The sequence below is a fragment of the Triticum urartu genome, chromosome 3A, assembly GCF_056163025.1.
Source record: "Triticum urartu cultivar PI428250 chromosome 3A, HENAU_Tu73, whole genome shotgun sequence".
Classification (NCBI taxonomy): domain Eukaryota; kingdom Viridiplantae; phylum Streptophyta; class Magnoliopsida; order Poales; family Poaceae; genus Triticum; species Triticum urartu.
In genome coordinates, this window is record NC_141875.1 from 199789850 (window position 1) to 199817613 (window position 27764).

General features: G+C 49.6%; 1 protein-coding gene across 1 annotated transcript; it reads right to left on the bottom strand.

Moving 5' to 3' along the window:
- Positions 1–14372: 14372 nt before the first annotated feature.
- LOC147979186 (uncharacterized) lies at positions 14373–24958 on the bottom strand. The gene is made up of 2 exons (XM_087515073.1): positions 24224–24958; positions 14373–14381 (listed from the first exon to the last, which is right to left on the bottom strand). The coding sequence occupies exons 1-2, from the start codon at positions 24956–24958 to the stop codon at positions 14373–14375; spliced, it is 744 nt and encodes a 247-aa protein (XP_087371199.1).
- Positions 24959–27764: the final 2806 nt, after the last annotated feature.

The following is a 27764-nucleotide window of genomic DNA, read 5'->3' on the forward strand; positions in this document are numbered from 1 at the left end:
AAGGGGAAGGCTCGCCAGGAGGGGCTCGGCTCGCCACTGCCCAAGAGGGGGCGGGGCCATCCCCGCAAGCACGCCGTGACCCCTACTGTGGCTCTTCGGGGGCGTGGTTGCACTCCTTCGGGGACTGGCGTTGTCCTCGGCGGCCATAGCGGCGTCTCCTCCCACGGTGAGGGCCGCTCTAGGTGGAGCAGCCCCTGCGCCAAGGGGAGGCGTGCTGTGGTCGCCCGGCCTCCTCGGTCGCGCTTCCATTCGGCGGAGGTGCTCCCGGAGTTCCTCGTATGGTCGGAGAGTCCGGCCGGCACCTGACTACTGCTTCCGCGCTCCTTTGCCGGTGAGCTGCCGCCCAGGGGTCTTGACAGCCTCTGGCTGCAGGACGGCGGTTGCTGCAGCAAGGCCTCATGGGTCGCGGTGGAGATCTCCGTTGCGGGCAACATTTCCCTAGCCCGTGATTGGAAGATATTTGCCCGCGCGCGCGGCCTGAGCGGGCGGTGTACCCTCCACTTCAAGTATGGTTGTGTCACCACCCTCTTCATGAGGGTGTTTGGGGAAGATGGTCGCCACGCAGGGTGCTGCCCCGAAGATAGCGGTGACGACAGCGAACTCGGTCTGGGTGACAGCCGTGACGAGGCTAAGGGCGAGCTTGCCCTTGGCGACGGCCGCGGTTTGCCCAGCGGCGGCAGCTTCTCCGCCAGCGAGAGCACCAGCAGCAGTGGCTATGACCAGTCACCTCGCCGCCGCGCCCTCTTCGAGGACGGCGGTGGGTCATCCCACTGTCGTGTGGTGGTGAACTGCGAGAGGGACTCGGATTGAGCTGAGTCCGGGAGGCCCTCAAAGCCGTGCCTTGTCAGCTGCCTCGGTCATGTGGGTCGCTTTTGTTTAACCTTTCCTTTGTTCCTGCATTTTGAAAACGCTAGATGGCCCTGTTGGGGCGTGTATTGAACTGTGATCTCTATGCTGCTATGTTATGTTTATTGCTCCAACGTTGTTCGTGCATCACGTAGATGCAAAAAGAAGGGGGTGACTTAGCTTGATACACTTGGGGTAGTTTCCCGTCTCGGGAGGGCGCACCTCCTGGCATCTAGTGGGGCCTCCTTGTTGCCGACTCAGGAGCTGCTGACCTCGGGAGGCATCGCAAAGCTGCACAGTTTGTTATGTCATCTGTCGGGTGCCTTACTCCTCACGCGAGCCCTCAAGAATGGGCTAACCATGGCTTAGCGCACCGCGTCGTGGCACCCATGGGGCACGGACTTAGGAGGGTGTGCCAATCACGAGCTCAATCGAGGGCGCCTCGCGGAGATCAAGGGAGCCGAATCTCTGGAGCGACAGGGCTTTGGCGAGGTGTGTATGTGGTTTAGGCTAGCCCAGCGCACTCACACACCAGCCCAACCCCCGCGCAGGGTGCACGAGGGAGAATGTTGGGAAACTACCGTCCTCCCTGACGCAAAACGAAGAAGTGAGTGAAGAAGTAGAGGAAAAGTGGGGCTCAACCAAGCAATAGAGAAATGCCAGAACTACAAATTTCATAAAAAGGATGCAACCAGCTACAAAAAGCAAATGAACAGCCGTGTCTGGCACCTAGTCTAGTCTTCTCACCAGCGTGGAGCTAAGTGCTACCACTAGGATGTGGGAGGGAGCCCTCGAGGCCCGAGGGAGGCACTCCGGAGACTCCGGGGCGTGTACAACCCCACTCATTATTACGTGAGAGTGTCACGAGCGGAGACACTCACAGGCACTGGGCCTTGCTTCATGGGTAGAACTTCCGGAGGTGCTGGATGTTTCAGGCGTTCTGGATGGGGATCCCATCCTGCGTCTCTAGGCGCACGGCGCTGGGCCTGGAGACGCGGGCAATCCTAAATGGGCCTTCCCGCATGGGTGAGAGCTTATGCAGCCCTTCCCTAGAGAGCACCCACCTCAGGACGAGATCGCCCACCTCGAGCATCCGGGAGCGGACGCTGCGGCATTGGTACCGTCGCAGCGCCTTCTGGTACCTTGCCGCTCGGAGTGAGGCTTGGCGGCACCGTTCCTCCCCCAGCACGAGGTACATCCCCTGCATGGCGTCCTGACATGCCTCGCCAAATGCCAAGACCCGCTGTAGAATGCCTTGCCCACCAAGGTGCGTGACGACGAGTGATGCCCGCAATCTCTGCCACGTATGTCAACTAACAGCTCATGCCCCTGCTCCCTGGAGATGCATCGCAAGGAAACATGTAACACCCACGATGCGACTATATCTCCCACGTGTCGGAGCATGACTTAGAGGCATAACCGCATAGTAGGCATGTCGCAAGAGGGGTAATCTTTACACATCCCGTGTACTGAATAAGAAAGTGATAAAGAGTTGGCTTACAATCTCCACTTCACACAATACATAAATATAGCATTACATCATCCAGATACAATCAAGGTCCGACTATGGAACCAAAATAAAGAAAGACCACCCCTAATGCTAGATCCCCGATCGCCCCAACTGGGCTCCACTACTGATGGAAAGGAAACGAAACGACACAACGAATACGATCTTCATCGAGCTCCCACTTGAGCTCAGCTGCATCATCTGCACTAGTATCAATGGCACCTGCAACTGGTTTTGGAAGTAAACTATGAGTCACGAGGACTCAGCAATCTCACACCCGCGAGATCAAGACTATTTAAGCTTATGGGTAGAAAAGGAGTAATGAGGTGGAACTGCAACAAGCCCTAGCATATATGTGGCTAACGTACGTAAATAAGAGCGAGAAGAGAAGCTACGCACGGTCGTGAACTAGAACTGATCAAGAAGTGATCCTGAAACTACTTACATTCAAGCATAACACAAGAACCATGTTCACTTCCCGGACTCCGCCGAGAAGAGACCATCACGGCTACACACGCGGTTGATGCATTTTAATTAAGTTAAGTGTCAAGTTCTCTACAACCGGACATTAACAAATTCCCATCTGCCACATAATTGTGGGCACGGCTTTCGAAAGTTCAAACCCTGCAGGGGTGTCCTAACTTAGCCCATCACAACCTCTCATGGTCAAAGAAGGATATTCCTTCTCCCAGGAAGACCCGATCAGACTCAGAATCCCGGTTACAAGACATTTCGACAATGGTAAAACAAGACCAGCAAAGCCACCTGAATGTGCCGACAAGTCCCGATAGGAGCTACACATATCTTGTTCTCAGGGCACACCGGATGAGCAAGACGTCGGGTTGGCATAGACACTGGTTGCCCAGGGGGCGCCAGACATCGCTCAGGTTGGACCAACACTTAGAGAAGCACTGGCCCGGGGGGTTTAAAATAAAGATGACCCTCGGGCTCCGGAAACCCAAGGGAAAAAAGTCTAGGTGAGGCAAATGTAAAACCAAGGTTGGGCCTTGCTGGAGGAGTTTTATTCAAAGCAAACTGTCAAGGGGTCCCCATAACACCCAACCGTGTAAGGAACACAAAATTAAGGAACATAACACTGGTATAACGGAAACTAGGGCGGCAAGAGTGGAACAAAACACCAGGCATAAGATCGAGCCTTCCACCCTTTACCAAGTATATAGATGCATTAATTAAAACAAGAGATATTGTGATATCCCAACATATCCATGTTCCAACATGGAACAAACTTCAGCTTCACCTGCAACTAGCAATGCTATAAGAGGGGCTGAGCAAAAGCGGTAACATAGCCAAACAACGGTTTGCTAGGAAAGGTGGGTTAGAGGCTTGACATGGTAATATGGGAGGCATGATAAAGCAAGTGGTAGGTATCGCGGCATAGCAAAAGAGCGAGCAACTAGCAAGCAAAGATAGAAGTGATTTCTAGGGTATGGTCATCTTGCTTGAGATCCCGCAAGGAAGAAGAACGAGTCCATGAAGAAGACAAATGGACGTAGTCGAACGGATCCTCACAAACACGACGTTAATGGAACTAACCCGAAGAAGCAATACCGGAAAAAGCAAACAACATAGTAAACAACCATCACATAAACATGGCATGATGCACAACCAAGTATGATGCATGTCCGGTTTAAATAAGCATGGCATGGCAATATGCACAAACAATACTACAAATTAAGTGGAGCTCAATATGCAACGAGTTGCATATTGACAAAACACCACGTCAATTATTTAGTTCTCTCCTGTTTATGTACCCAACAAAATTAAATATTGTTAAGCATGGGAAGAGGTGAAGCATAATTAAATTAACGGTTTAGGCAAATTTAAATGAGGCCGGAACAACAAACAACAATTTCAGTAAATCCCCATATGCATTAGCCATTTAAAGCAACAACAATTTTAAACATTTTAAATTGTTGTTATCATGATGCGGATGACATGAACAAGTTATATGCAAATTTTATGAAAATATCGACATGAACATGTTATGAAGCATTTGTCATCGTGGCGGAAACGAAAGGGGTGCCACGGCAACGAATCCGAAGATGATGCCATGGCAACATATCGGTTCCGGTTACTCATTGAGATGCCGGTGCAAACGATGAAATGAGAGATGAGTGGAACGTGCAAGAGATGGTGGGGTGATCTCGGTAACCAGGTTCCCACCTTCGAAGCGTGCATTATCAGAACGGATCAAGTTCGTAGAGGGAAGTAGGCGTTCTTGCGACAGCGGTAGTGGAAGTAGTCGTTACCGCTTCGCAGATGTTCACACTCCGTAGGTGTACGGGGTCAAAACAAGGAACTTGACGTCCACGGGTCTTCAAGGGTCGACGGTACATGTTCTGTAGACGTTCGAGCGGCGGGAGTGGTACACGTTCACAAAGAAGTCGTACACGTCGTCGGTAGTTTGTTCACTCAACGACCTTCAACGGCGGTAGTGGAAGTAGTTGTACATGGTTGCGATGGTAACCAAACTTGGCGATCCGACGGGTTACACTTGTCGTCGTGGGAACTTGGTGAATCCAAGGTCTTCGGGGTCTACGGTAGTTGTACATCTCATAGTGGAACTTGACGGATCCGCTGACTCCGGACGTTGTGGTACTTCGCAACAACCGGGGAGGTCTTGACGCATCCGACCCGAGGGACTTGGCGTGTCCAAAACGTAGCAGCACAAATGTCTCGGTCGGAAGCACTCATTCGGACGTCGTTGGTCTTGCGGGTCGTGGTACTTGGCGGTCTTGACGAATCCAAGGGTGCTTGGCAATTCAAAATTGCTCCTGTTCGGGGACGTTCAGTGGAGGCAGGGTCGCAGGTGGTCGGGGCTCGGGCTCCTGGCATCGGAGATGAGCGGGAGGAGGAGCGGCGACGAGGCGGAGGTGCGAATGCTTGCTGGCAGCGAGAAGGTCCTGTGGCGGTGGAGGCGTACAGGCGCGAACAGAGGACGGGCAGAGGCGGACGAGTTCCTTTTGGTCGCGACGGCAGCGAGGACAACCTGCTGGTGCTGCTCACCGGCGAGAGGACGGCGAGGGAGGAGCAAGGCGGCGGCAACTCGGAGCTCGGGTACGAGGCACCGAGGACGAGGCATGGAGGACCTGATGCCGTTCGTTCCGGCGCTCGACAAGAGGTCGCAGGCTTGGCGGCGGCCTCGGTAGCAGGGAGGCGCGGCCATGGCGACCGACTGAGGAGGAGGCCGGGGAAGGAAGGCTATGGCACCATGGAGAAGGAGGCGCAGAGGCAGGACTTGCCGGCCGTGGCGCCATGGAGGTGGAGCAAGAGGCACGGCCGCAGCGTGGCACTGCAGAGGGAGGCGCGCCATGGGTTCGGGACGAGGAGGCTCGGCGGAGGGGAAATCGGGCGCGACACCAGGGGGATTCCCATAGCGAAGGGCACTGGAAAACGAAGGGGCGGCGGATGACGTTCACGAGCGCGAGGGCTCGGCGGCGCTGGAGGACGGCGCTGGGAGTTGCGGCCCTGTGCATGAGCGAAGAGAGGGAAGGAGATGGGGATCGAGCGTGAGGGCGTGTGTGCGTTGGTGGCGCTATAGGAGGAACGAGCGGAGAAGGAGGGGTTCGAGGGAGATGTTCGGCTGGGCCTAGGGTTAAGCAGCGGAGGCTGGCTGGGCCTTAGATGCTAGCCCAGTGGGGAGGTAAATGACCAGGGGCCTTGGGCCTCTTGGTGGAGAAGAAAAAAAACGGAGGAGTTGGGCTACGCTGGAGTCTCTCTCTCCCTAAGTCTATTTTCCCTGATTAACAAATAAACAGAGAAATAAGAAATGTAGAGAGAGATAGGAGAAGAATTTGAGCAGGGCGCCAATTTTGTTGGACTCATAAAAAGGAGCTTGATCTGAGAAAAATACATTTGGCACCGCTTGGAAGGATTGCATTCGAACACATTTGAGTGTGATTCAAATAAGTTTGAATTAGGAAAAAAATTGAGAGTCCAAAAATGTTCGGAATTTTGTGGAGATCGGGAAAGCGATGAAAGAAAAAATATGGGCAAAGTTTGGGGACCAAACTTGAAGTAGAAAAAAAATATGGAATTATTTTGCAAGTGTGTTAGAATAGTATTATAGCTCCCTAATATATTGGGAGGATATGTTATATAGAGAAATCACCATGTGAGTTCCCTCAATTTAAATAGTTCAAAGATCTATGCATTTTTTGGTTGAATTTTAAAAAAATGAAATGGCATGACGACATTATGCAAAGCTCAAGATGCAAAGATGAATGCCATGAACCAAACAAAACACACGACGAAAACTTGGAAATCGAGGAAGGCATCTGAAGCTCCGGTCTTGGGGCGTCACAACACTCCACCACTACGAGAGGATCTCGTCCCGAGATCTAGGATGGCACCGGAGAGAAACGGAAGAGGAAGAGAAGAGATAAAACTAAGTTGCTTCTTTGACAAACGAGTGAAACCAAAGAACCTTGCGAAGTTGAACAAATTGAAAGACAGAATACAACGAAGATGAACAAAGTTGAAAACACTCTGTTGGAAAAGAGGAACAAGGAACATTACTAGAACCTTGTAGGTTGACAGACATAAGAAAAGGGGTGCAATGGATAAGAAGTACATGAACGCACTCCGGTTGAAACGAGATGTACAAGGAACGATAAAGATCAATTACGACAACACTCTGGATGGAAATGGAAGGCATAGAAAAAGAAATTGGCAAAAAGAAAGCACTTGTATGAGACTCCGGTTAGAAGAGGAATGATAAACACAACACTCCAATTAAAACAAGATAGAGAAGGAATAAGAATGATATAATTTGGACAGCACTTCGACTGTAAATGGAAGGAATTCAACATGAACTTGACAAGATGAGAGGATACTTGATGAGATCAACAACACACTGCCTCCGGAACTATTGAAAGAATGGCACAAGGGGTAAGAAAGATTTCAAACAGCACTCCGGTTGAGAAGGGAGGCAAAACTTAACAGAATGGGAAGAACTTGAAAAGATGGCACGACACTCCGGATAAATGGATAAGTACGAAAAGAACACAGTCCTCACAACCCGAGATGATGAGTGAAGATAGCAACATCACAGTGCCTCCGGAATAAAAGAATAGAAACTAGATCATAGTAATAAAAGAATGGAGTTGAAAATGCCAACTTCTTCCACAAATGAGCTTGGAAGGCACCCTTACAAGAAGGTTATAACGGAGTTGTTGGAAAGCCAACAATGGAAAGAGTAAGCTTGTTGTGGGCTTATGAAAAACATATCAAAATTATGAGGTGACAACCGGCCACTAATGAAAAAACAATAGATTGGATTGATATGAACAAGGAGACGAGAAACTTATTTCACCGGTAGGATAAAAGAAGAACTTGGGTCATTTATAAGCACCATAAAATAGAAAAAATCCTTAGGGAATGCTTTAGGTGAAATATAACCCAAGATAATTCCAATGAAGAGATTGATGGGTTTAAATATCTCATTCCTGAACTTGTGAATCATGAAACACACAGAAATTGTCAAAAATGACATAACACCACCTCAAAAGATAAAGTCAAAGGGATTGAACTGCGGAATGCAAGATGAAGAAAGCTTAACCTCCTCAAAACAAAACATGTGTTGAACACCATGTTTATTTTTTAGTATAGCTTGGAGGATCATAACTCCGAGAGAAATCTTGAAGAACAAATTGAAGAATGAAAAGTATCCTTGCAAACCATCATGTTGAACCTTCGTGAAGAACTCTGGTAATAAAAGGATGATCGAAAGAAAGAGAAGTTGAAAGAACAAGGTAAAGCCTTGCAATGATTTAGATGGAGCTTCGAAATGATATCATTGAAATAGCTTGGAGCTCCGGAAACAAAAGATGAACAACTTAGCATTGATAAATTGATATCATGAACGAACTCCGAAAGAAAAGAATTGAATCACCTCAAGGAAACAAGAATAAGATTAACTGTATGTTTATCCTTCACCAATTAAATTGATGACGAGCAATGGATTTGGCATACTACTTATTCTTGTAAAAGTATTAAGATAGACATAGCGTCAACTTGAGAAAGTCTTCAACGAATCGTCGGTAGGATTTGAAAGAACGAAAGAGTTGATACGATAACGAAGGAAGAGAAATCTTGAACCAAACCACCGTCAGGATTGAAAAAGAGAGTAGCAAAGGCACAAATCACCGGGTAGAATTTGAAGAAAATGAATGAAGATACTTGAGGGAATTTAGATACAAGTGAAACGAAGAGATCATGATCTGACTAGAGAATACTTGAGTGATGCACCGGTAAGATTTGGAGAACGAGAGCTGAAAGCTGGAATGAATAATTCTGAGATGATGGGCTCCGGAGAATCAAACTGAAGAGACTCATGAATTGCTCCGGATGGGTGAAAATAATTCTCACAACCGAAAACAATTATGGGAGGATGATATCAAGCTAGAACCATGAATATTCACGAGAACGGAGCAAGATTTAGAGGAAACACTTCTTCTGTCTTCAAATGTTGGGAATGACGATGAAAAACACCACCATGAATTGTTGAGATACTCCGGGATGAAAATTAGAAAGGTTGAACCGACGATGAAAAGAATTTGACAGATCTTGGAGAAAGACATTTAACTGATGACAAATCATTCTTATGTCAAACTTGGAAAAGACTACGAGAGTAACTCCGGGAAAATAGAAGAGTTAGGTAAGATCCGGGGAAAAGGCATGTAGGTTAGGGCCCACTCAAAAGAAACACCGTTGAAAAATTTAAAAGAGAGAATGCGCCGGTTGAATTAAATGGCTTGAATGAGATAACACCCTCGAAATAACTTGAACGGATCGGGAATGGAAACGTGAATCTTCGGCACTCCAGAACAATTGAATAGCAAGCGGGGAATGATTAAGAGGTGCACCGGCATGAGACAACATTTGAAACGAGGAAAGGGACATGATCAACACCAAAAGCTTGAATTGAATCCACCGGAGAAAAAAATGAAGAATGATGAACTTGAAGCTCCGTTAGAATCTTCCTGAGAATCACCGAATAAGAACATTGACGGAAAAGGATGGAAAAACGTTCCATCAATAAAATGATACTTGATTAAGAAATCTGAATCCTTGAAGAAAAAGGGTGGGAGGGCAGGAAAACAAAGGCAACTTGGGGACAGATGAAACGAACAACATTGGGAAAAACCGAGAGATGATCTTGCAGATGTTGAGACGATCGGATCCACTTGAAGAGAAACACGCCGGTTGAAAAGGATTGACATGACAATCTCGATTATCATGAAGGATTAGTATTCACATAGAAATGTGAGAACACCACTTAGGAAAGGTATGGAATCCACATTTGACTTCGAAGCAACTCGAATACCACAAATCAAAATAAAACAAAGGATTGGCTTGCAAAATAAGCCGGAAACAAACATATGATAGACCCCATGTCATATCATGTGTCTGTTGGAAAGATATCCTACGTGATACTTGAATTCCCACTTATAAACTCCCGAAACTTTCTGGTTATGCAATCAGGTGTTGGGGATACAGGGGAAGCATAATATCTCACCCAAAACTAGCAAATCCTACATCCAGCTGTATCCATCCTTCAACACATAACCAAGAAATCTTCGGAAATCATTTACCTCAACCTTCGAAAAGCATCTGTTATACGAGTTATGGCAATACTCCCAAACTCCCGCCCTAGTACTGGGTGGCGTCGAGGTTATCTCACCAACAACTGCATAAAAGAGATTTTCAATGTCGACAAAACTCGGGTATTCCGGAACTGCAACGATAAAATTGTGACGACAACACCTCGGAGCTCAACTCCCCGGGACACTGCCACAACCCCTAAATGTCAGGAGGCACCAAGAACAATGTTCTCGTCACAAAACCATCGGAAGATTCCAAGATACCCACGTGATCCTAAAAAAAATTAGTGAAATTTGAGGAGAGAAGAGTCAAAACTCTACGTCAGGAGGCCTCACCAGAGCGACGAAGGGACTGAGGAGTAAAAAGAATCCTACTCTCCGATATATATATATATATATAATCCTATAAGACTCAAAACATTTTCCTAGACTCAACAACGCCAACAATTCGATCAAGAAGGGGGCTCCTAAGTCGGGGAAGGCTCTGATACCAACTTGTAACACCCACGATGCGGCTATATCTCCCACGTGTCGGAGCACGACTTAGAGGCATAACCGCATAGTAGGCATGTCGCAAGAGGGGTAATCTTTACACATCCCATGTACTGAATAAGAAAGTGATAAAGAGTTGGCTTACAATCGCCACTTCACACAATACATAAATATAGCATTACATCATCCAGATACAATCAAGGTCCGACTACGGAACCAAAATAAAGAAAGACCACCCCTAATGCTAGATCCCCGATCGCCCCAACTGGGCTCCACTACTGATTGAAAGGAAAAGAAACAACAAAACGAACACGGTCTTCATCGAGCTCCCACTTGAGCTCAGCTGCGTCATCAGCACTGGTATCAACGGCACCTGCAACTGGTTTTGGAAGTAAACTGTGAGTCATGAGGACTCAGCGATCTCACACCTGCAAGATCAATACTATTTAAGCTTATGGGTAGGAAAGGGGTAATGAGGTGGAACTGCAACAAGCCCTAGCATATATGGTGGCTTACATACGTAAATAAGAGCGAGAAGAGAAGCAATGCACGGTCGTGAACTAGAAGTGATCAAGAAATGATCCTGAAACTACTTACGTTCAAGCATAACACAAGAACTGTGTTCACTTCCCGGACTCTGCCGAGAAGAGACCATCACGGCTACACACGCGGTTGATGCATTTTAATTAAGTTAAGTGTCAAGTTCTCTACGACCGGACATTAACAAATTCCCATCTGCCACATAACCACGGGCGCGGCTTTCGAAAGTTCAAACCCTGCAGGGGTGTCCCAACTTAGCCCATCACAAGCTCTCATGGTCAAAGAAGGATATTCCTTCTCCCAGGAAGACCCGATCAGACTCGGAATCCCGGTTACAAGACATTTTGACAATGGTAAAACAAGACCAGCAAAGCCACCCGAATGTGCCGACAAATCCTGATAGGAGCTGCACATATCTCGTCTCAGGGCACACCGGATGAGCAAGACGTCGGGTTGGCATAGACCCTGGTTGCCCAGGCGCACCGGACATCGCTCAGGTTGGACCAACACTTAGAGAAGCACTGGCCCGGGGGGTTTAAAATAAAGATGACCCTCGGGCTCCGGAAACCCAAGGTAAAAAAGTCTAGGTGAGGCAAATGTAAATCCAAGGTTGGGCCTTGCTGGAGGAGTTTTATTCAAAGCAAACTGTCAAGGGGTCCCCATAACACCCAACCGTGTAAGGAACGCAAAATCAAGGAACATAACACTGGTATGACGGAAACTAGGGCGGCAAGAGTGGAACAAAACACCAGGCATAAGGCCGAGCCTTCACCCTTTACCAAGTATATAGATGCATTAATTAAAATAAGAGATATTGTGATATCCCAACATATCCATGTTCCAACATGGAACAAACTTCAGCTTCACCTGCAACTAGCAACGCTATAAGAGGGGCTGAGCAAAAGCGGTAACATAGCCAAACAACGGTTTGCTAGGAAAGGTGGGTTAGAGGCTTGACATGGCAATATGGGAGGCATGATAAAGCAAGTGGTAGGTATCGCGGCATAGCAAAAGAGCGAGCAACCAGCAAGCAAAGATAGAAGTGATTTCGAGGGTATGGTCATCTTGCCTAAGACCCCGCAAGGAAGAAGAACGAGTCCATGAAGAAGACAAACGGACGTAGTCGAACGGATCCTCACAAACGCGACGTTGACGGAACTAACCCGAAGAAGCAACACCGGAAAGAAGCAAACAACATAGTAAACAACCATCACATAAACATGGCATGATGCACAACCAAGTATGATGCATGTCCGGTTTAAATAAGCATGGCATGGCAATATGCACAAACAATACTACAAATTAAGTGGATCTCAATATGCAATGAGTTGCATATTGACGAAACACCACGTCAATTATTTAGTTCTCTCCCGTTTATGTACCCAACAAAATTAAATGTTGTTAAGCATGGAAAGAGGTGAAGCATAATTAAATTAACAGTTTAGGCAAATTTAAATGAGGCCGGAACAACAAACAACAATTTCGGTAAATCCCCATATGCATTAGCCATTTAAAGCAACAACAATTTTAAACATTTTAAATTGTTGTTATCATGATGCGGATGACATGAACAAGTTATATGCAAATTTTATGAAAATATTGACATGAGCATGTTATGAAGCATTTGTCATCATGGAGGAAACGAAAGGGGTGCCACGGAAACGAATCCGAAAATGATGCCGCGGCAACATATCGGTTCTGGTTACTCGTTGAGATGCCGGTGCAAACGATCAAATGAGAGATGAGCGGAACGTGCAAGAGATGGTGGGGTGATCTCGGTAACCGGGTTCCCACCTTCGAAGCGTGCATTATCGGAACGGATCAAGTTTGTAGAGGGAAGTAGGCATTCTCGCGACGGAGGTAGTGGAAGTAGTCGTTCCCGCTTCGCAGATGTTCACAATCCATAGGTGTTCGGGGTCAAAACAACGAACTTGATGTCCACGGGTCTTCGAGGGTCGACGGTACATGTTCTGTAGACGTTCGAGTGGCGGTAGTGGTACACGTTCACAGAGTAGTCGTGCACGTCGTCAGTAGTTTGTTCACTCAACGACCTTCAACGGCGGTAGTGGAAGTAGTTGTACATGGTTGCGACGGTAACCGAACTTGGCGATCCGATGGGTTACACTTGTCGTCGTGGGAACTTGGTGAATCCGAGGTCTTCGGGGTCTATGGTAGTTGTACATCTCGTAGTGGAACTTGACGGATCCGCTGACTCCGGATGTCGTGGTACTTCGCAACAACCGGGGAGGTCTTGACGCATCCGACCTGAGGGACTTGGCGTGTCCAAAACGTAGCAGCACAAATGTCTTAGTCGGAAGCACTCATTCGGGCGTCGTTGGTCTTACGGGTCGTGGTACTTGGCGGTCTTGACGAATCCAAGGGTGCTTGGCAGTTCAAAATTGCTCTTGTTCGGGGACGTTCAGTGGAGGCAGGGTCGCATGTGGTCGGGGCTCGGGCTCCTGGCATCGGAGATGTGCGCGAGGAGGAGCGGCGACGAGGCGGAGGTGTGAATGCTTGCTGGCAGCGAGAAGGTCTTGCGACGGTGGAGGCGTATAGGCAGGAACAGTGGACGGGCAGAGGCGGACGAGTTCCTGCTGGTCGCGACGGCGGCGAGGACAACCTGCCGGTGCTGATCACTGGCGAGAGGACGGCGAGGGAGGAGCAACGCAGCGGCAACTCGGAGCTCGAGGACAAGGCGCCGAGGATGAGGCATGGAGGACCTGCTGACGTTCGTTCCGGTGCTCGACAGGAGGTTGCAGGCTTGGCGACGGCCTCGGTAGCAGGGAGGCGCGGCCATGGCGACCAACATGAGGAGAGGCCGGGGAAGGAAGGCCATGGCACCATGGGGAAGGAGACGCATAGGCAGGACTTGCCGGCGATGGCGCCATGGAGGTGGAGCGAGAGGCGCGGTCGCGGCCTGGCACTGCAGAGGGAGGCGCGCCATGGGTTCGGGACGAGGAGGCTCAGCGGAGGGGACATCGGGCGCGGCACCAGGGGGATTCCCGCAGCGAAGAGCACTGACAAACGAAGGGGCGGCGGATGATGTTCACGAGCGCGAGGGCTCAGCGGCGCTGGGAGGATGGCGCTGGGAGCTGCGGCCCTGTGCACGAGCGAAGAGAGGGAAGGAGATGGGGATCGAGCGTGAGCGCGTGTGTGCGTTGGCGGCGCTGTAGGAGGAACGAGCGCAGAAGGAGGGGTTCGAGGGAGATGTTCGGCTGGGCCTAGGGTTAAGCAGCGGAGGCTGGCTGCGCCTTAGAGGCTGGCCCAGTGGGGAGGTGAATGACCAGGGGCCTTGGGCCTCTTGGTGGAGAAGAAAAAACGAAGGAGTTGGGCTGCGCTGTAGTATCTCTCTCTCCCTAAATCTATTTTCCCTGATTAACAAATAAACAGAGAAATAAGAAATGTAGAGAGAGATAGGAGAAGAATTTGAGCAGGGCGCCAATTTTCTTGGACTCTTAAAAAGGAGCTTGATCCGAGAAAAATACATTTGGCACCGCTTGGAAGGATTGCATTAGAACACATTTGAATGTGATTCAAATAAGTTTGAATTAGGAAAATATTTTTTGAGAGTCCAAAAATGTTCGGAATTTTGTGGAGATCGGGAAAGCGATGAAAGAAAAAAAATATGGGCAAAGTTTGGGGACCAAACTTGAAGTAGAAAAAAAACATGGAATTATTTTGCAGGTGTGTTAGAATAATTATTATAGCTCCCTAATATATTGGGAGGATATGTTATATAGAGAAATCACCATGTGAGTTCCCTCAATTTAAATAGATCAAAGATCTATGCATTTTATTTAGTTGAGTTTAAAAAAATGAAATGGCATGATGACATGATGCAAAGCTCAAGATGCAAAGATGAATGCCACGAACCAAACAAAACACACGACAAAAACTCAGAAATCAAGGAAGGCATCTGAAGCTCCGGTCTTGGGGCGTCACAAAACATCATTCGGTCGTTTTTGGTACAGCTCACCGTCCTCGATGCAGTAGGCGGTAGCCTGCCGAGCTACGCGCTCCGCGTCCTCCTCCTCCGGCACAGACCCTTGCAGCAGGTATGCCTTGAATTCTTCAGTCCATCACCCCTCTTGGGGTTCAAGCGCGAGGAGCAGGCGCGCTCCTGAGGTCGGGCCGCAGGCGGGAGCTCCTGAGGTTCGTGGCGGGGGGAGCTCCTCTTGAGGCGACGTGGGCTCCGTTGTTGGGGATCGTAGCAGAAATTAAAAAATTTCTACGCATCACCAAGATCAATCTATGGAGTATTCTAGAAACGAGGGGAATAGGAGTGCATCTACATACCCCTGTAGATCGCGAGCGGAAGCGTTCAAGTGAACGGGGATGATGGAGTCGTACTCGCCGTGATCCAAATCACCGATGACCAAGTGTCGAACGGACAGCACCTCCGCGTTCAACACACGTATGGTTGGGAAGACGTCTCCTCCTTCTTGATCTAGCAAGGGGGAAGGAGAGGTTGATGAAGATCCAGCAGCACGACGGCGTGGTGGTGGATGCAGCAGGATCCCGGCAGGGCTTCGCCAAGCACAAGCGGGGAGGAGAGGTGTTACGGAGGGAGAGGGAGGTGCCAAGAGCAAGGTACGGCTGCCCTCCCTCCCTTCCACTATATATAGGGGCTAGGAGGCGCATGCCCCCTTGGAGATCCCATCTAAAAGGGGGGGCGGCGGCCCCTGGGGGCAACGGCCCCCTTAGGGTTTTCAACCAGGGGGGCGCATGCCCCCTCGGGGGGCAACGGCCCCCTAGGGTTTCCAACCCTAGGTGCCTTGGGCCCTTGGGTGGGGCGCACCAGCCCATCAGGGGCTGATTCCCACGCCACTTCAGCCCATGGGGCCCTCCGGGATAGGTGGCCCCATCCGGTGGACCCCGGGGACCCTTCCGGTGGTCCGGGTACAATACCAGTAACCCCCGAAACCTTCCCGCTGGCCGAAACTGGACTTCCTATATATAAATCTTTACCTCCGGACCATTCCAGAACTTCTCGTGACATCCGGGATCTCATCCGGGACTCCGAACAACTTTCGGGTTACTGCATACTAATATCTCTACAACCCTAGCGTCACCGAACCTTAAGTGTGTAGACCGTACGGGTTCGGGAGACACGCAGACATGACCGAGACGCCTCTCCGGTCAATAACCAACAGCGGGATCTGGATACCCATGTTGTCTCCCACATGCTCCTCGATGATCTCATCGGATGAACCACGATGTCGAGGACTTAATTAATCCCGTATTCAATTCCCTTTGTCAGTCGGTACGTTACTTGCCCGAGACTCGATCGTCGGTATCCCAATACCTTGTTCAATCTCGTTACCGGCAAGTCACTTTACTCGTACTGTAATGCATGATCCCGTGACCAACCCCTTGGTCACATTGAGCTCATTATGATGATGCATTACTGAGTGGGCCCAGAGATACCTCTCCGTCATACAGAGTGACAAATCCCAGTCTCGATTCATGCCAACCCAACAGACACTTTCAGAGATACCTGTAATGTACCTTTATAGTCACCCAGTTACGTTGTGACGTTTGGCACACCCAAGGCACTCCTACGGTATCCGGGAGTTTCACAATCTCATGGTCTAAGGAAATGATACTTGACATTCAGAAAAGCTACAGCAAACGAACTACACGATCTTTGAGCTAAGCTTAGGATTGGGTCTTGTCCATCACATCATTCTCCTAATGATGTGATCCCGTTATCAATGACATCCCCATGTCCATAGCCAGGAAACCATTACTATCTGTTGATCAACGAGCTAGTCAACTAGAGGCTCACTAGGGACACATTGTGGTCTATGTATTCACACATGTATTACAATTTCCGGATAATACAATTATAGCATGAATAATAGACAATTATCATGAACAAGGAAATATAATAATCATTTTATTATTGCCTCTAGGGCATATTTCCAACAGTCTCCCACTTGCACTAGAGTCAATCATCTAGTTACATTGTGATGAATCGAACACCCATGGAATTCTGGTGTTGATCATGTTTTGCTCTAGGGAGAGGTTTAGTCAACGGATCTGCTACATTTAGGTCCGTATGTACTTTACAAATTTCTATATCTCCATTATGAACACTTTCACGAATGGAGTTGAAGCGACGCTTGATATGCCTGGTCTTCCTGTGAAACCTGGGCTCCTTGGCAAGGGCAATAGCTCCAGTGTTGTCACAGAAGAGAGTCATCGGCCCCGACACATTTGGTATGACTCCTAGGTCGGTGATGAACTCCTTCACCCAGATTGCTTCTTGTGCTGCCTCCGAGGCTGCCATGTATTCTGCTTCACATGTAGATCCCGCCATGACGCTTTGCTTGCAACTGCACCAGCTTACTGCCCCACCATTCAAAATATACACGTATCCGGTTTGTGACTTAGAGTCATCTAGATCTGTGTCGAAGCTAGCGTCGATGTAACCCTTTACGACGAGCTCTTCGCCACCTCCATAAACGAGAAACATATCCTTGGTCCTTTTCAGGTACTTCAGGATGTTTTTGACCGCTGTCCAGTGTTCCTTGCCGGGATTACTTTGGTACCTACCTACCAAACTTACGGCAAGGTTTACATCAGGTCTGGTACACAGCATGGCATACATAATAGACCCTATGGCTGAGGCATAGGGGATGACACTCATCTCTTGTATATCTCCTGCCGTGGTCGGGCATTGAGCCGTGCTCAATCGCACACCTTGCAATACAGGCATGAACCCCTTCTTGGACTGATCCATATTGAACTTCTTCAATATCTTGTCAAGGTACGTACTTTGTGAAAGATCGATGAGGCGTCTCGATCTATCTCTATAGATCTTGATGCCTAATATATAAGCAGCTTCTCCACGGTCCTTCATTGAAAAACACTTGTTCAAATAGGCCTTTATGCTTTCCAAGAATTCTATATCATTTCCCATCAACAGTATGTCATCCACATATAATATGAGAAATGCTACAGAGCTCCCACTCACTTTCTTGTAAACGCAGGCTTCTCCATAAGTCTGCATAAACCCAAACGCTTTGATCCTCTCATCAAAGCGAATGTTCCAACTCCGAGATGCTTGCACCAGCCCATAGATTGAGCGTTGGGCTTGCACACCTTGTTAGCATTCTTAGGATCGACAAAACCTTCCGACTGCATCATATACAATTCTTCCGTAAGAAAGCCGTTAAGGAATGCTGTTTTGACGTCCATTTGCCATATCTCATAATCATAGAATGCGGCAATTGCTAACATGATTCGAACGGACTTCAGCTTCGCTACGGGTGAGAAAGTCTCATCGTAGTCAACCCCTTGAACTTGTCGATGATCCTTAGCGACAAGTCGAGCCTTATAGATGGTCACATTACCATCCGCATCTGTCTTCTTCTTAAAGATCCATTTATTTTCTATGGCTTGCCGATCTTCGGGCAAGTCAGTCAAAGTCCATACTTTGTTTTCATACATGGATTCTATCTCGGATTTCATGGCTTCTAGCCATTTGTCGGAATCTGGGCCCGCCATCGCTTCTTCATAGTTCGAAGGTTCACCGTTGTCTAACAACATGATTTCCAAGACAGGGTTGCCGTACCACTCTGGTGCGGAACGTGTCCTTGTGGACCTACGAAGTTCAGTAGGAGCTTGATCCGAAGTATCTTGATCATCATCATTAATTTCCTCTCTAATCGGTGCAGGCACCACAGGAACATTTTCCTGAGCTGCGCTACTCTCTGCTTCAAGAGGCAGTACTTCATCAAGCTCTACTTTCCTCCCACTTACTTATTTCAAGAGAAACTCCTTCTCTAGAAAGGATCCATTCTTGGCAACAAAGATATTGCCTTCGGATCTGAGGTAGAAGGTATACCCAATGGTTTCCTTAGGGTATCCTATGAAGACGCATTTTTCCGACTTGGGTTCGAGCTTTTCAGGTTGAGGTTTCTTGACATAAGCATCGCATCCCCAAACTTTTAGAAACGACAGCTTAGGTTTCTTCCCAAACCATAATTCATACGGTGTCGTCTCAACGGATTTCGACGGAGCCCTATTTAAAGTGAATGCGGCAGTCTCTAAAGCATAGCCCCAAAATGATAGCGGTAAATCGGTAAGAGACATCATAGATCGCACCATATCTAATAGAGTGCGATTACGACGTTCGGACACACCATTACGCTGAGGTGTTCCAGGCGGCGTGAGTTGTGAAACTATTCCACATTTTCTTAAGTGTGTGCCAAATTCATGACTCAAGTATTCTCCCCCACGATCTGATCGCAAGAACTTGATTTTCCTGTCACGTTGATTCTCAACCTCACTCTGAAATTCCTTGAACTTTTCAAAGGTCTCAGACTTGTGTTTCATTAAGTAGACATACCCATATCTACTCAAGTCATCAGTGAGGGTGAGAACATAACAATAGCCACCGCGAGCCTCAACACTCATTGGACCGCACACATCAGTATGTATGATTTCCAATAAGTTGGTTGCTCGCTCCATTGTTCCTGAGAACGGAGTCTTGGTCATCTTACCCATGAGGCATGGTTCGCACGTGTCAAATGATTCGTAATCAAGAGACTCTAAAAGTCCATCTGCATGGAGCTTCTTCATGCGTTTGACACCTATGTGACCAAGGCGGCAGTGCCACAAGTATGTGGGACTATCATTATCAACCTTACATCTTTTGGTATTCACACTATGAATATGTGTAGCATTACGCTCGAGATTCATTAAGAATAAACCATTCACCATCGGAGCATGACCATAAAACATATCTCTCATATAAATAGAACAACCATTATTCTCAGATTTAAATGAGTAGCCATCTCGTATTAAACGAGATCCTGATACAATGTTCATGCTCAAAGCTGGCACTAAATAACAATTATTGAGGTTTAAAACTAATCCCGTAGGTAAATGTAGAGGTAGCGTGCCGACGGCGATCACATCGACCTTGGAACCATTCCCGACGCACATCGTCACCTCGTCCTTCACCAGTCTCCATTTATTCCGCAGCTCCTGCTTTGAGTTACAAATGTGAGCAACCGCACCGGTATCAAATACCCAGGAGCTACTACGAGTACTGGTAAGGTACACATCAATTACATGTATATCACATATACCTTTCGTGATGCCAGCCTTCTTGTCCGCTAAGTATTTGGGGCAGTTCCGCTTCCAGTGACCACTTCCCTTGCAATAAAAACACTCAGTCTCGGGCTTGGGTCCATTCTTTGGCTTCTTCCTGGCAGCTTGCTTACCGGGCGCGGCAACTCCCTTGCCGTCCTTCTTGAAGTTCTTCTTACCCTTGCCTTTCTTGAACTTAGTGGTTTTATTCACCATCAACACTTGATGTTCCTTTTTGACTTCTACCTCTGCTGATTTCAGCATTGCAAATACTTCAGGGATGGTCTTTTCCATCCCCTGCATATTGAAGTTCATCACAGAGCTCTTGTAGCTCGGTGGAAGCGACTGAAGGATTCTGTCAATGACCGCGTCATCCGGGAGATTAACTCCCAGCTGAGTCAAGCGGTTATGCAACCCAGACATTTTGAGTATGTGCTCACTGACAGAACTATTTTCCTCCATCTTACAGCTGAAGAACTTGTCGGAGACTTCATATCTCTCGACCCGGGCATGAGCTTGAAAAACCATTTTCAGCTCTTCGAACATCTCATATGCTCCGTGTCTCTCAAAACGCTTTTGGAGCCCCGGTTCTAAGCTATAAAGCATGCCGCACTGAACGAGGGAGTAATCATCAGCACGTGTCTGCCAAGCGTTCATAACATCTTGGTTTTGTGGGACGGGTGCGTCACCTAGCGGTGCTTCTAGGACATAATCTTTCTTGGCAGCTATGAGGATGATCCTCAGGTTCCGGACCCAGTCCGTATAGTTACTGCCATCGTCTTTCAACTTGGTTTTCTCTAGGAACGCGTTGAAGTTGAGGACAACGTGGGCCATTTTATCTACAAGACATATTGTAAAGATTTTAGACTAAGTTCATGATAATTAAGTTCATCTAATCAAATTATTAAATGAACTCCCACTCAGATAGACATCCTTCCAGTCATCTAAGTATAACATGATCCGAGTTAACTAGGCCGTGTCCGATCATCACGTGAGACAGACTAGTCAACATCGGTGAACATCTTCATGTTGATCGTATCTTCTATTCGACTCATGCTGGACCTTTCGGTCTTCTGTGTTCCGAGGCCATGTCTGTACATGCTAGGCTCGTCAAGTCAACCTAAGTGTATTGCGTGTGTAAATCTGTCTTACACCTGTTGTATTCGAACATTAGAATCTATCACACTCGATCATCACGTGGTGCTTAGAAACAACGAACCTTCGCAACGGTGTACAGTTAGGGGGAACACTTTCTTGAAATTATTACGAGGGATCATCTTATTTAAGCAACCATCGTTCTAAGCAAATAAGATGTAAAACATGATAAACATCACATGCAATCAAATAGTGACATGATATGGCCAATATCAGTTGCTCCTTTGATCTCCATCTTCGAGGCTCCATGATCATCGTTGTCACCGGCATGACACCATGATCTCCATCATCATGATCTCCATCATCGTGTCTTCTTGAAGTTGTCTCGTCATCTATTACTTCTACTACTATGGCTAACGCTTTAGCAATAAAGTAAAGTAATTACATGACGTTTATGTTGACACGCAGGTCATAAATAAATAAAGACAACTCCTATGGTTCCTGCCAGTTGTCATACTCATTGACATACAAGTCGTGATTCCTATTACAAGAACATGATCAATCTCATACATCACATATATCATTCATCACAACCTTTGGCCATATCACATCACAAAACACTTGCTGCAAAAACAAGTTAGACGTCCTCTAATTGTTGTTGCAAGTTTTTACGTGGCTGCTATAGGTTTCTAGCAAGAACGTTTCTTACCTACGCCAAAACCACAACGTGAATTGCCAATTTCTATTTACCCTTCATAAGGACCCTGTTCATCGAATCCGATCCGACTAAAGTGGGAGAGACAGACACCCGCCAGCCACCTTATGCAACTAGTGCATGTCAGTCGGTGGAACCGGTCTCACGTAAGCGTACGTGTAAGGTTGGTCCGGGCCGCTTCATCCCACGATGCCGCCGAATCAAGATAAGACTAGTAACGGCAAGCAAATTGACAATATCGACGCCCACAACTACTTTGTGTTCTACTCGTGCATAGTAACTACGCATAGACCTAGCTCATGATGCCACTGTTGGGGATCGTAGCAGAAATTAAAAAATTTCTACGCATCACCAAGATCAATCTATGGAGTATTCTAGCAACGAGGGGAATAGGAGTGCATCTACATACCCTTGTAGATCGCGAGCGGAAGCGTTCAAGTGAACGGGGATGATGGAGTCGTACTCGCCGTGATCCAAATCACCGATGACCAAGTACCGAACGGACAACACCTCCGTGTTCAACACACGTACAGTTGGGAAGACGTCTCCTCCTTCTTGATCCAGCAAGGGGGCAGGAGAGGTTGATGAAGATCCAGCAGCACGACGGCATGGTGGTGGATGCAGCAGGATCCCGACAGGGCTTTGCCAAGCACAAGCGGGGAGGAGAGGTGTTACGGAGGGAGAGGGAGGTGCCAAGAGCAAGGTACGGCTGCCCTCCCTCCCTTCCACTATATATAGGGGCTAGGGGGGCGCATGCCCCCTTGGAGATCCCATCTAAAAGGGGGGGCGGCCCCTGGGGGCAACGGCCCCCTTAGGGTTTCCAACCAGGTGGGCGCATTCCCCCTCGGGGGGCAACGGCCCCCTAGGGTTTCCAACCCTAGGCGCCTTGGGCCCTTGGGTGGGGCGCACCAGCCCATCAGGGGCTGGTTCCCACGCCACTTCAGCCCATGGGGCCCTCCGGGATAGGTGTCCCCATCCGGTGGACCCCCGGGACCCTTCCGGTGGTCCCGGTACAATACCGGTAACCCCCGAAACCTTCCCGCTGGCCGAAACTGGACTTCCTATATATAAATATTTACCTCCGGACCATTCCGGAACTCCTTGTGACGTCCGGGATCTCATCCGGGACTCCGAACAACTTTCGGGTTACTGCATACTAATATCTCTACAACCCTAGCGTCACTGAACCTTAAGTGTGTAGACCCCACGGGTTCGGGAGACACGCAGACATGACCGAGACGCCTCTCCGGTCAATAACCAACAGCGGGATCTGGATACCCATGTTGGCTCCCACATGCTCCTCGATGATCTCATCGGATGAACCACGATGTCGAGGACTTAATCAATCCCGTATTCAATTCCCTTTGTCAGTCGGTACGTTACTTGCTCGAGACTCGATCGTCGGTATCCCAATACCTTGTTCAATCTCGTTACCGGCAAGTCACTTTACTCGTACCATAATGCATGATCCCGTGACCAACCCCTTGGTCACATTGAGCTCATTATGATGATGCATTACCGAGTGGGCCCAGAGATACCTCTCCGTCATACGGAGTGACAAATCCCAGTCTCGATTCGTGCCAACCCAACAGACACTTTCGGAGATACCTGTAATGTACCTTTATAGTCACACAGTTACGTTGTGACGTTTGGCACACCCAAGGCACTCCTACGGTATCCGGGAGTTGCACAATCTCATGGTCTAAGGAAATGATACTTGACATTCAGAATACGAACTACACGATCTTTCAGCTAAGCTTAGGATTGGGTCTTGTCCATCACATCATTCTCCTAATGATGTGATCCCGTTATCAATGACATCCCCATGTCCATAGCCAGGAAACCATGACTATCTGTTGATCAACGAGCTAGTTAACTAGAGGCTCACTAGGGACACATTGTGGTCTATGTATTCACACATGTATTATGATTTCCGGATAATGCAATTATAGCATGAATAATAGACAATTATCATGAACAAGGAAATATAATAATCATTTTATTATTGCCTCTAGGGCATATTTCCAACATCCGTAGCCAAAGGGCTGTAGAAGGCCTGAAGAGCCGCTCCTTGAAGACGCTAGGCTCCTGGGGCTGACGCCTTGACACCCTCTGGGCGATATCATCAGCTTCCTTGTTTGTGCCGCGGTGCACATGCTGCAGTTCTAGGCCCAAGAATTGCTTCTCCATTTTGCGCACCTCCGTGAGGTATGCCTCCATGTGCTCGTCCTTCGGCTTGTACACCTTGTTGGAAAAGTTGACGAGGAGCTAGGAGTCGCCCTTGATGGTGAGGCGCTTTACCCCCAGGGCCGCCACAGCTTTAACGGCGGCAATCAACCCTTCATATTCCGCGATGTTGTTGGAGACCTTCTCGCCCCACAGGAAGCAGAGGTGCACAACGTAGTAGAACTTGTCTTGGGTGGGCGAAATGAGCACAGCCCCAGCCCCCGCGCCCTGGCGCGCGAAGGTGTCGTCGAAGCACATGACCCAGCCGTCTAGTGCTTCTCTCCCTGGTAAGAGAGATTGGTCCTCACCTGCTTCGGGGCCTGGGGCGTCAGTCCACTCCACCACAAAGTCAGCAAGTGCGGCTCCCTTGATGACCCTGGTGGTGCTAAACTCTAGCTGGAATGCCTGCAGCTTGATGTTCCACTCAGCGACCCTACCTGCTGCATTGGGGCTCCGAAGTACCCTTTCCAGTGTGTACGCCGAGATGACCTTGATGGGGTGGCCTTGAAAGTAATGGCATAACTTGCACGAGGCCACAAGGAGCGCGAGCAGAAGCTTCTGTGGCATGGGGTAGCGTGCCCGCGCGTCTCGCAACACCGTGCCGACGAAGTACACCGGGTGTTCGACAAGGGCGGAAGTGTTGGTGGAGTCCAAGATCTCCTGAGGCTGGGGCGTTCCCTGAGGCTGGGGGGCCTCAGGAGTTCGGTCGCCTATCGAGGCTATCGCGGCCTCAGGAGCGCCGTCTTGTGGTGCACGGTCATCTGCTGGCTCCGATGTGGCTTCAGGGGCGCTGTCTTGGTGCTGCACCATTCTAACCGGATGTGCGGCGTCAGATGGCAGGCTCTTGGCCTGGCGCTCCTCTTGGATGGCCACCAGCGCCGCGCTAACGGAATGAGGTGTGGCGTCCAGGTAAAGCACCGGGGGCTCAAGGGGGACGAGGCGCCACCATCATCGGTGGTCTGGTTAGGTATCTCTTGAGGTCTTAAAATGCCACGTCAGCCTCCGGAGTCAACTCGAACAGGCCCTTCTTCTTCATCAGCTTGAAGAACGGGAGGGCGTGCTCCCCCAGCTTGGAGATGAAGCGCCCTAGCAAGGTTACGCAGCCTGCGAGTTTTTGCATTTCCTTGAGAGTCTGTGGCGGGCTCGTATCTTCTATTGCTTTGACCTTCTCTGGGTTCGCCTCGCTCCCCATGTGCGACACGAGGAAACCCAGCAGCTTGCCGGAGGGGACGCCGAACACGCATTTCTCCGTGTTGAGCCGCAGATCTACCTTGCGCAGGCTGGCAAAAGTCTCCTCTAGATCCTGAATGAGGGTCCTAGCCTCCCAAGACTTTACCACAATTTCGTCGACGTAGGCCTCAGCATTTCTCCCGAGCTGTTGGCCCAGAGCGATGTGCATCAGCCGCTAGAAGGTCGCCCCAACGTTACGCAACCCGAACGGCGTGTAGGTGTAGCAGTACAGCCCGCACGGGATTAAGAATGATGTCTTCTCTACGTCCTCCACCGCCATCTTGATCTGGTGGTAACCTGAGAAGGCATCTAGGAAACATAACAGGTCGCACTCGTCGATGGAGTCGACGATCTGATCGATGCGCGGAAGCGGGAACGGGTCCTGAGGGCAGGCCTTGTTGAGGTTGGTGAAGTCGACACACATGTGTTCCTTCCCGCCCTTCTTGGGCACGACGACGAGGTTTGCCAGCCACTCCAGGTACCGGACTTCACGGATAACACCCGCCGACTGTAGCTTGCGGGTTTCCTGGACGATGAAGGACTATTTCTCTGCGGACTGTCGTCGCGCCTTATGCTTCACCGGGCGCACATTGGGATACACCCTCAAGTGGTGCTCGATTACTCCCCTTGGGACCCCCACCAGCTGCTTGGGCTCCCAGGCAAATACCTCCTTGTTCATGCGCAGGAATTTCACCAGTGCCTCTTCTTGGTCTGGGTCGAGGTTGGCACCAATGGTGAAGGTGGCTCCTGAGGCCCCGTCCTCGTCGACCGACACATGCTTCGTCTTGAACCGATCTTGGGAGAAAAATTGCTTCTTCTTTACCGGCGCAGCCCCTTGTGTCTCGGGTGCTGCTTCACCTATGGGGCGCGCCGCCGCCGCAGCCCTGAAGGCGAGTTGAGGGCCATCAGGGCCTCCTTGGTGTCTCTAGCCACGGTGAGGACGCCGTTGCTCCCTGACATCTTCATGAGGTTGTATGCGGGGTGAGTTGCTGCCATGAACTGAGTCAGGGCTGGGTACCCGAGGATGGCGTTGTACAGGAGGATGATGCGAGTGATGTCGAAGTCGATAAGCTCGGTGCGGTAGTTGTCGCGGGTGCCGAAGGTGACGGGAAGGCGGATCTGCCCTAGGGGGCTGGTGGAACCGCCGCCAACTCCGGAGAAGGGCTTGGTGTGACGGAGCCGGTTGTGCGATACGTGGAGCAAGCCAAAAGCTTCCACGGAGAGCATGTTGAGGCCAGCCCCGCCGTCGATGAGGGTCTTGGTTACCGCCACGTTGCAGATGGTGGGTGTGCAAAGCATCGAAGCGCGCCCAAGCCGGTGGTGGTCGCCGGATGGTCCCCTGAGTCGAAGGTGAGGTCGGCCTTGGGCGCCGCCCATCCTAGGGGAGGTCCCTGCTGCACAAAGGCGGCGCCCATTTGGCGGAAGAACTGCTTGATGTGGCGATTTGAGGGCGGTGCCTGCGAGCCGCCGAGGATGGCTGCAACGGCGAGGGGCGCTGGTGCTGCGAAGCGCGCGACGAAGAGACCGCGCAGCTCTTCCTAGGAGGCCACTGAGGATCCCGGCAGGCTGAGCAGCCAGGCGCGCGGCACGCCGGCCAGGGCCACGGGGAACCAAATGGCCATGACCCTGTCATCTCCTTCGGCTTTCCGAACGGCCTCCTCGTACACCAGCCGGAAGGCTGCTGGATCCGTCGTGCCATCGTAGCGAGGCGGCATATCCGGCTTGAACTTGCGCGGCCACTAAACATGTTGTAAGGTGGGGGTGAAGGCCCGGAGGCCCATGCCGCCTCTGTGCACGCCCGTCGATCCAGCCGGTGGAGTAGCGCCTGCCATAAGGGCTGAACAGAGAGACGAAGCGGGAGGAGGGGCAGAACGAGCGGAGAGGCGGAGCTCCGGCACACCCCTACATTACGGGTTCCGACGAACCCTTAAGAGGTTTGAACTCTGGGGTGCGCACAAAAAACACTCTCTTCCTAGCTCACTCGCTCAACGATCTCATGGCCTAGCTCGACGTACCCTAAGAACAAGAGACACGAGGATTTATACTGGTTCGGGCCACCTCGCGGTGTAATACCCTACTCCAGTTTGTGGGTGGATTGCCTCGGGGGGCCGAGGATGAAGTAATTACAATGGATGAACAGCCTCGGGAGGTGAGGTGTTCTTGAGCTAGATGAACGGGTAAGCTCGTCGGGGTGGAATGAATCTGATCCCGGTCTATGGTGGTGGCTAAGTCCTATTTATAGTGGCTTCAGTCCTCTTCCCAAATGTTTAGGCGGGAAGGGATCCCACACCGGCCAAGTTTGAAGGGGGACAACTAGTACAAACTATCCTGACAAAAGGTGGTCTTCGTCTGCCAAAGGCTCTGGTGGTGATGCTGCTGTGGGCTC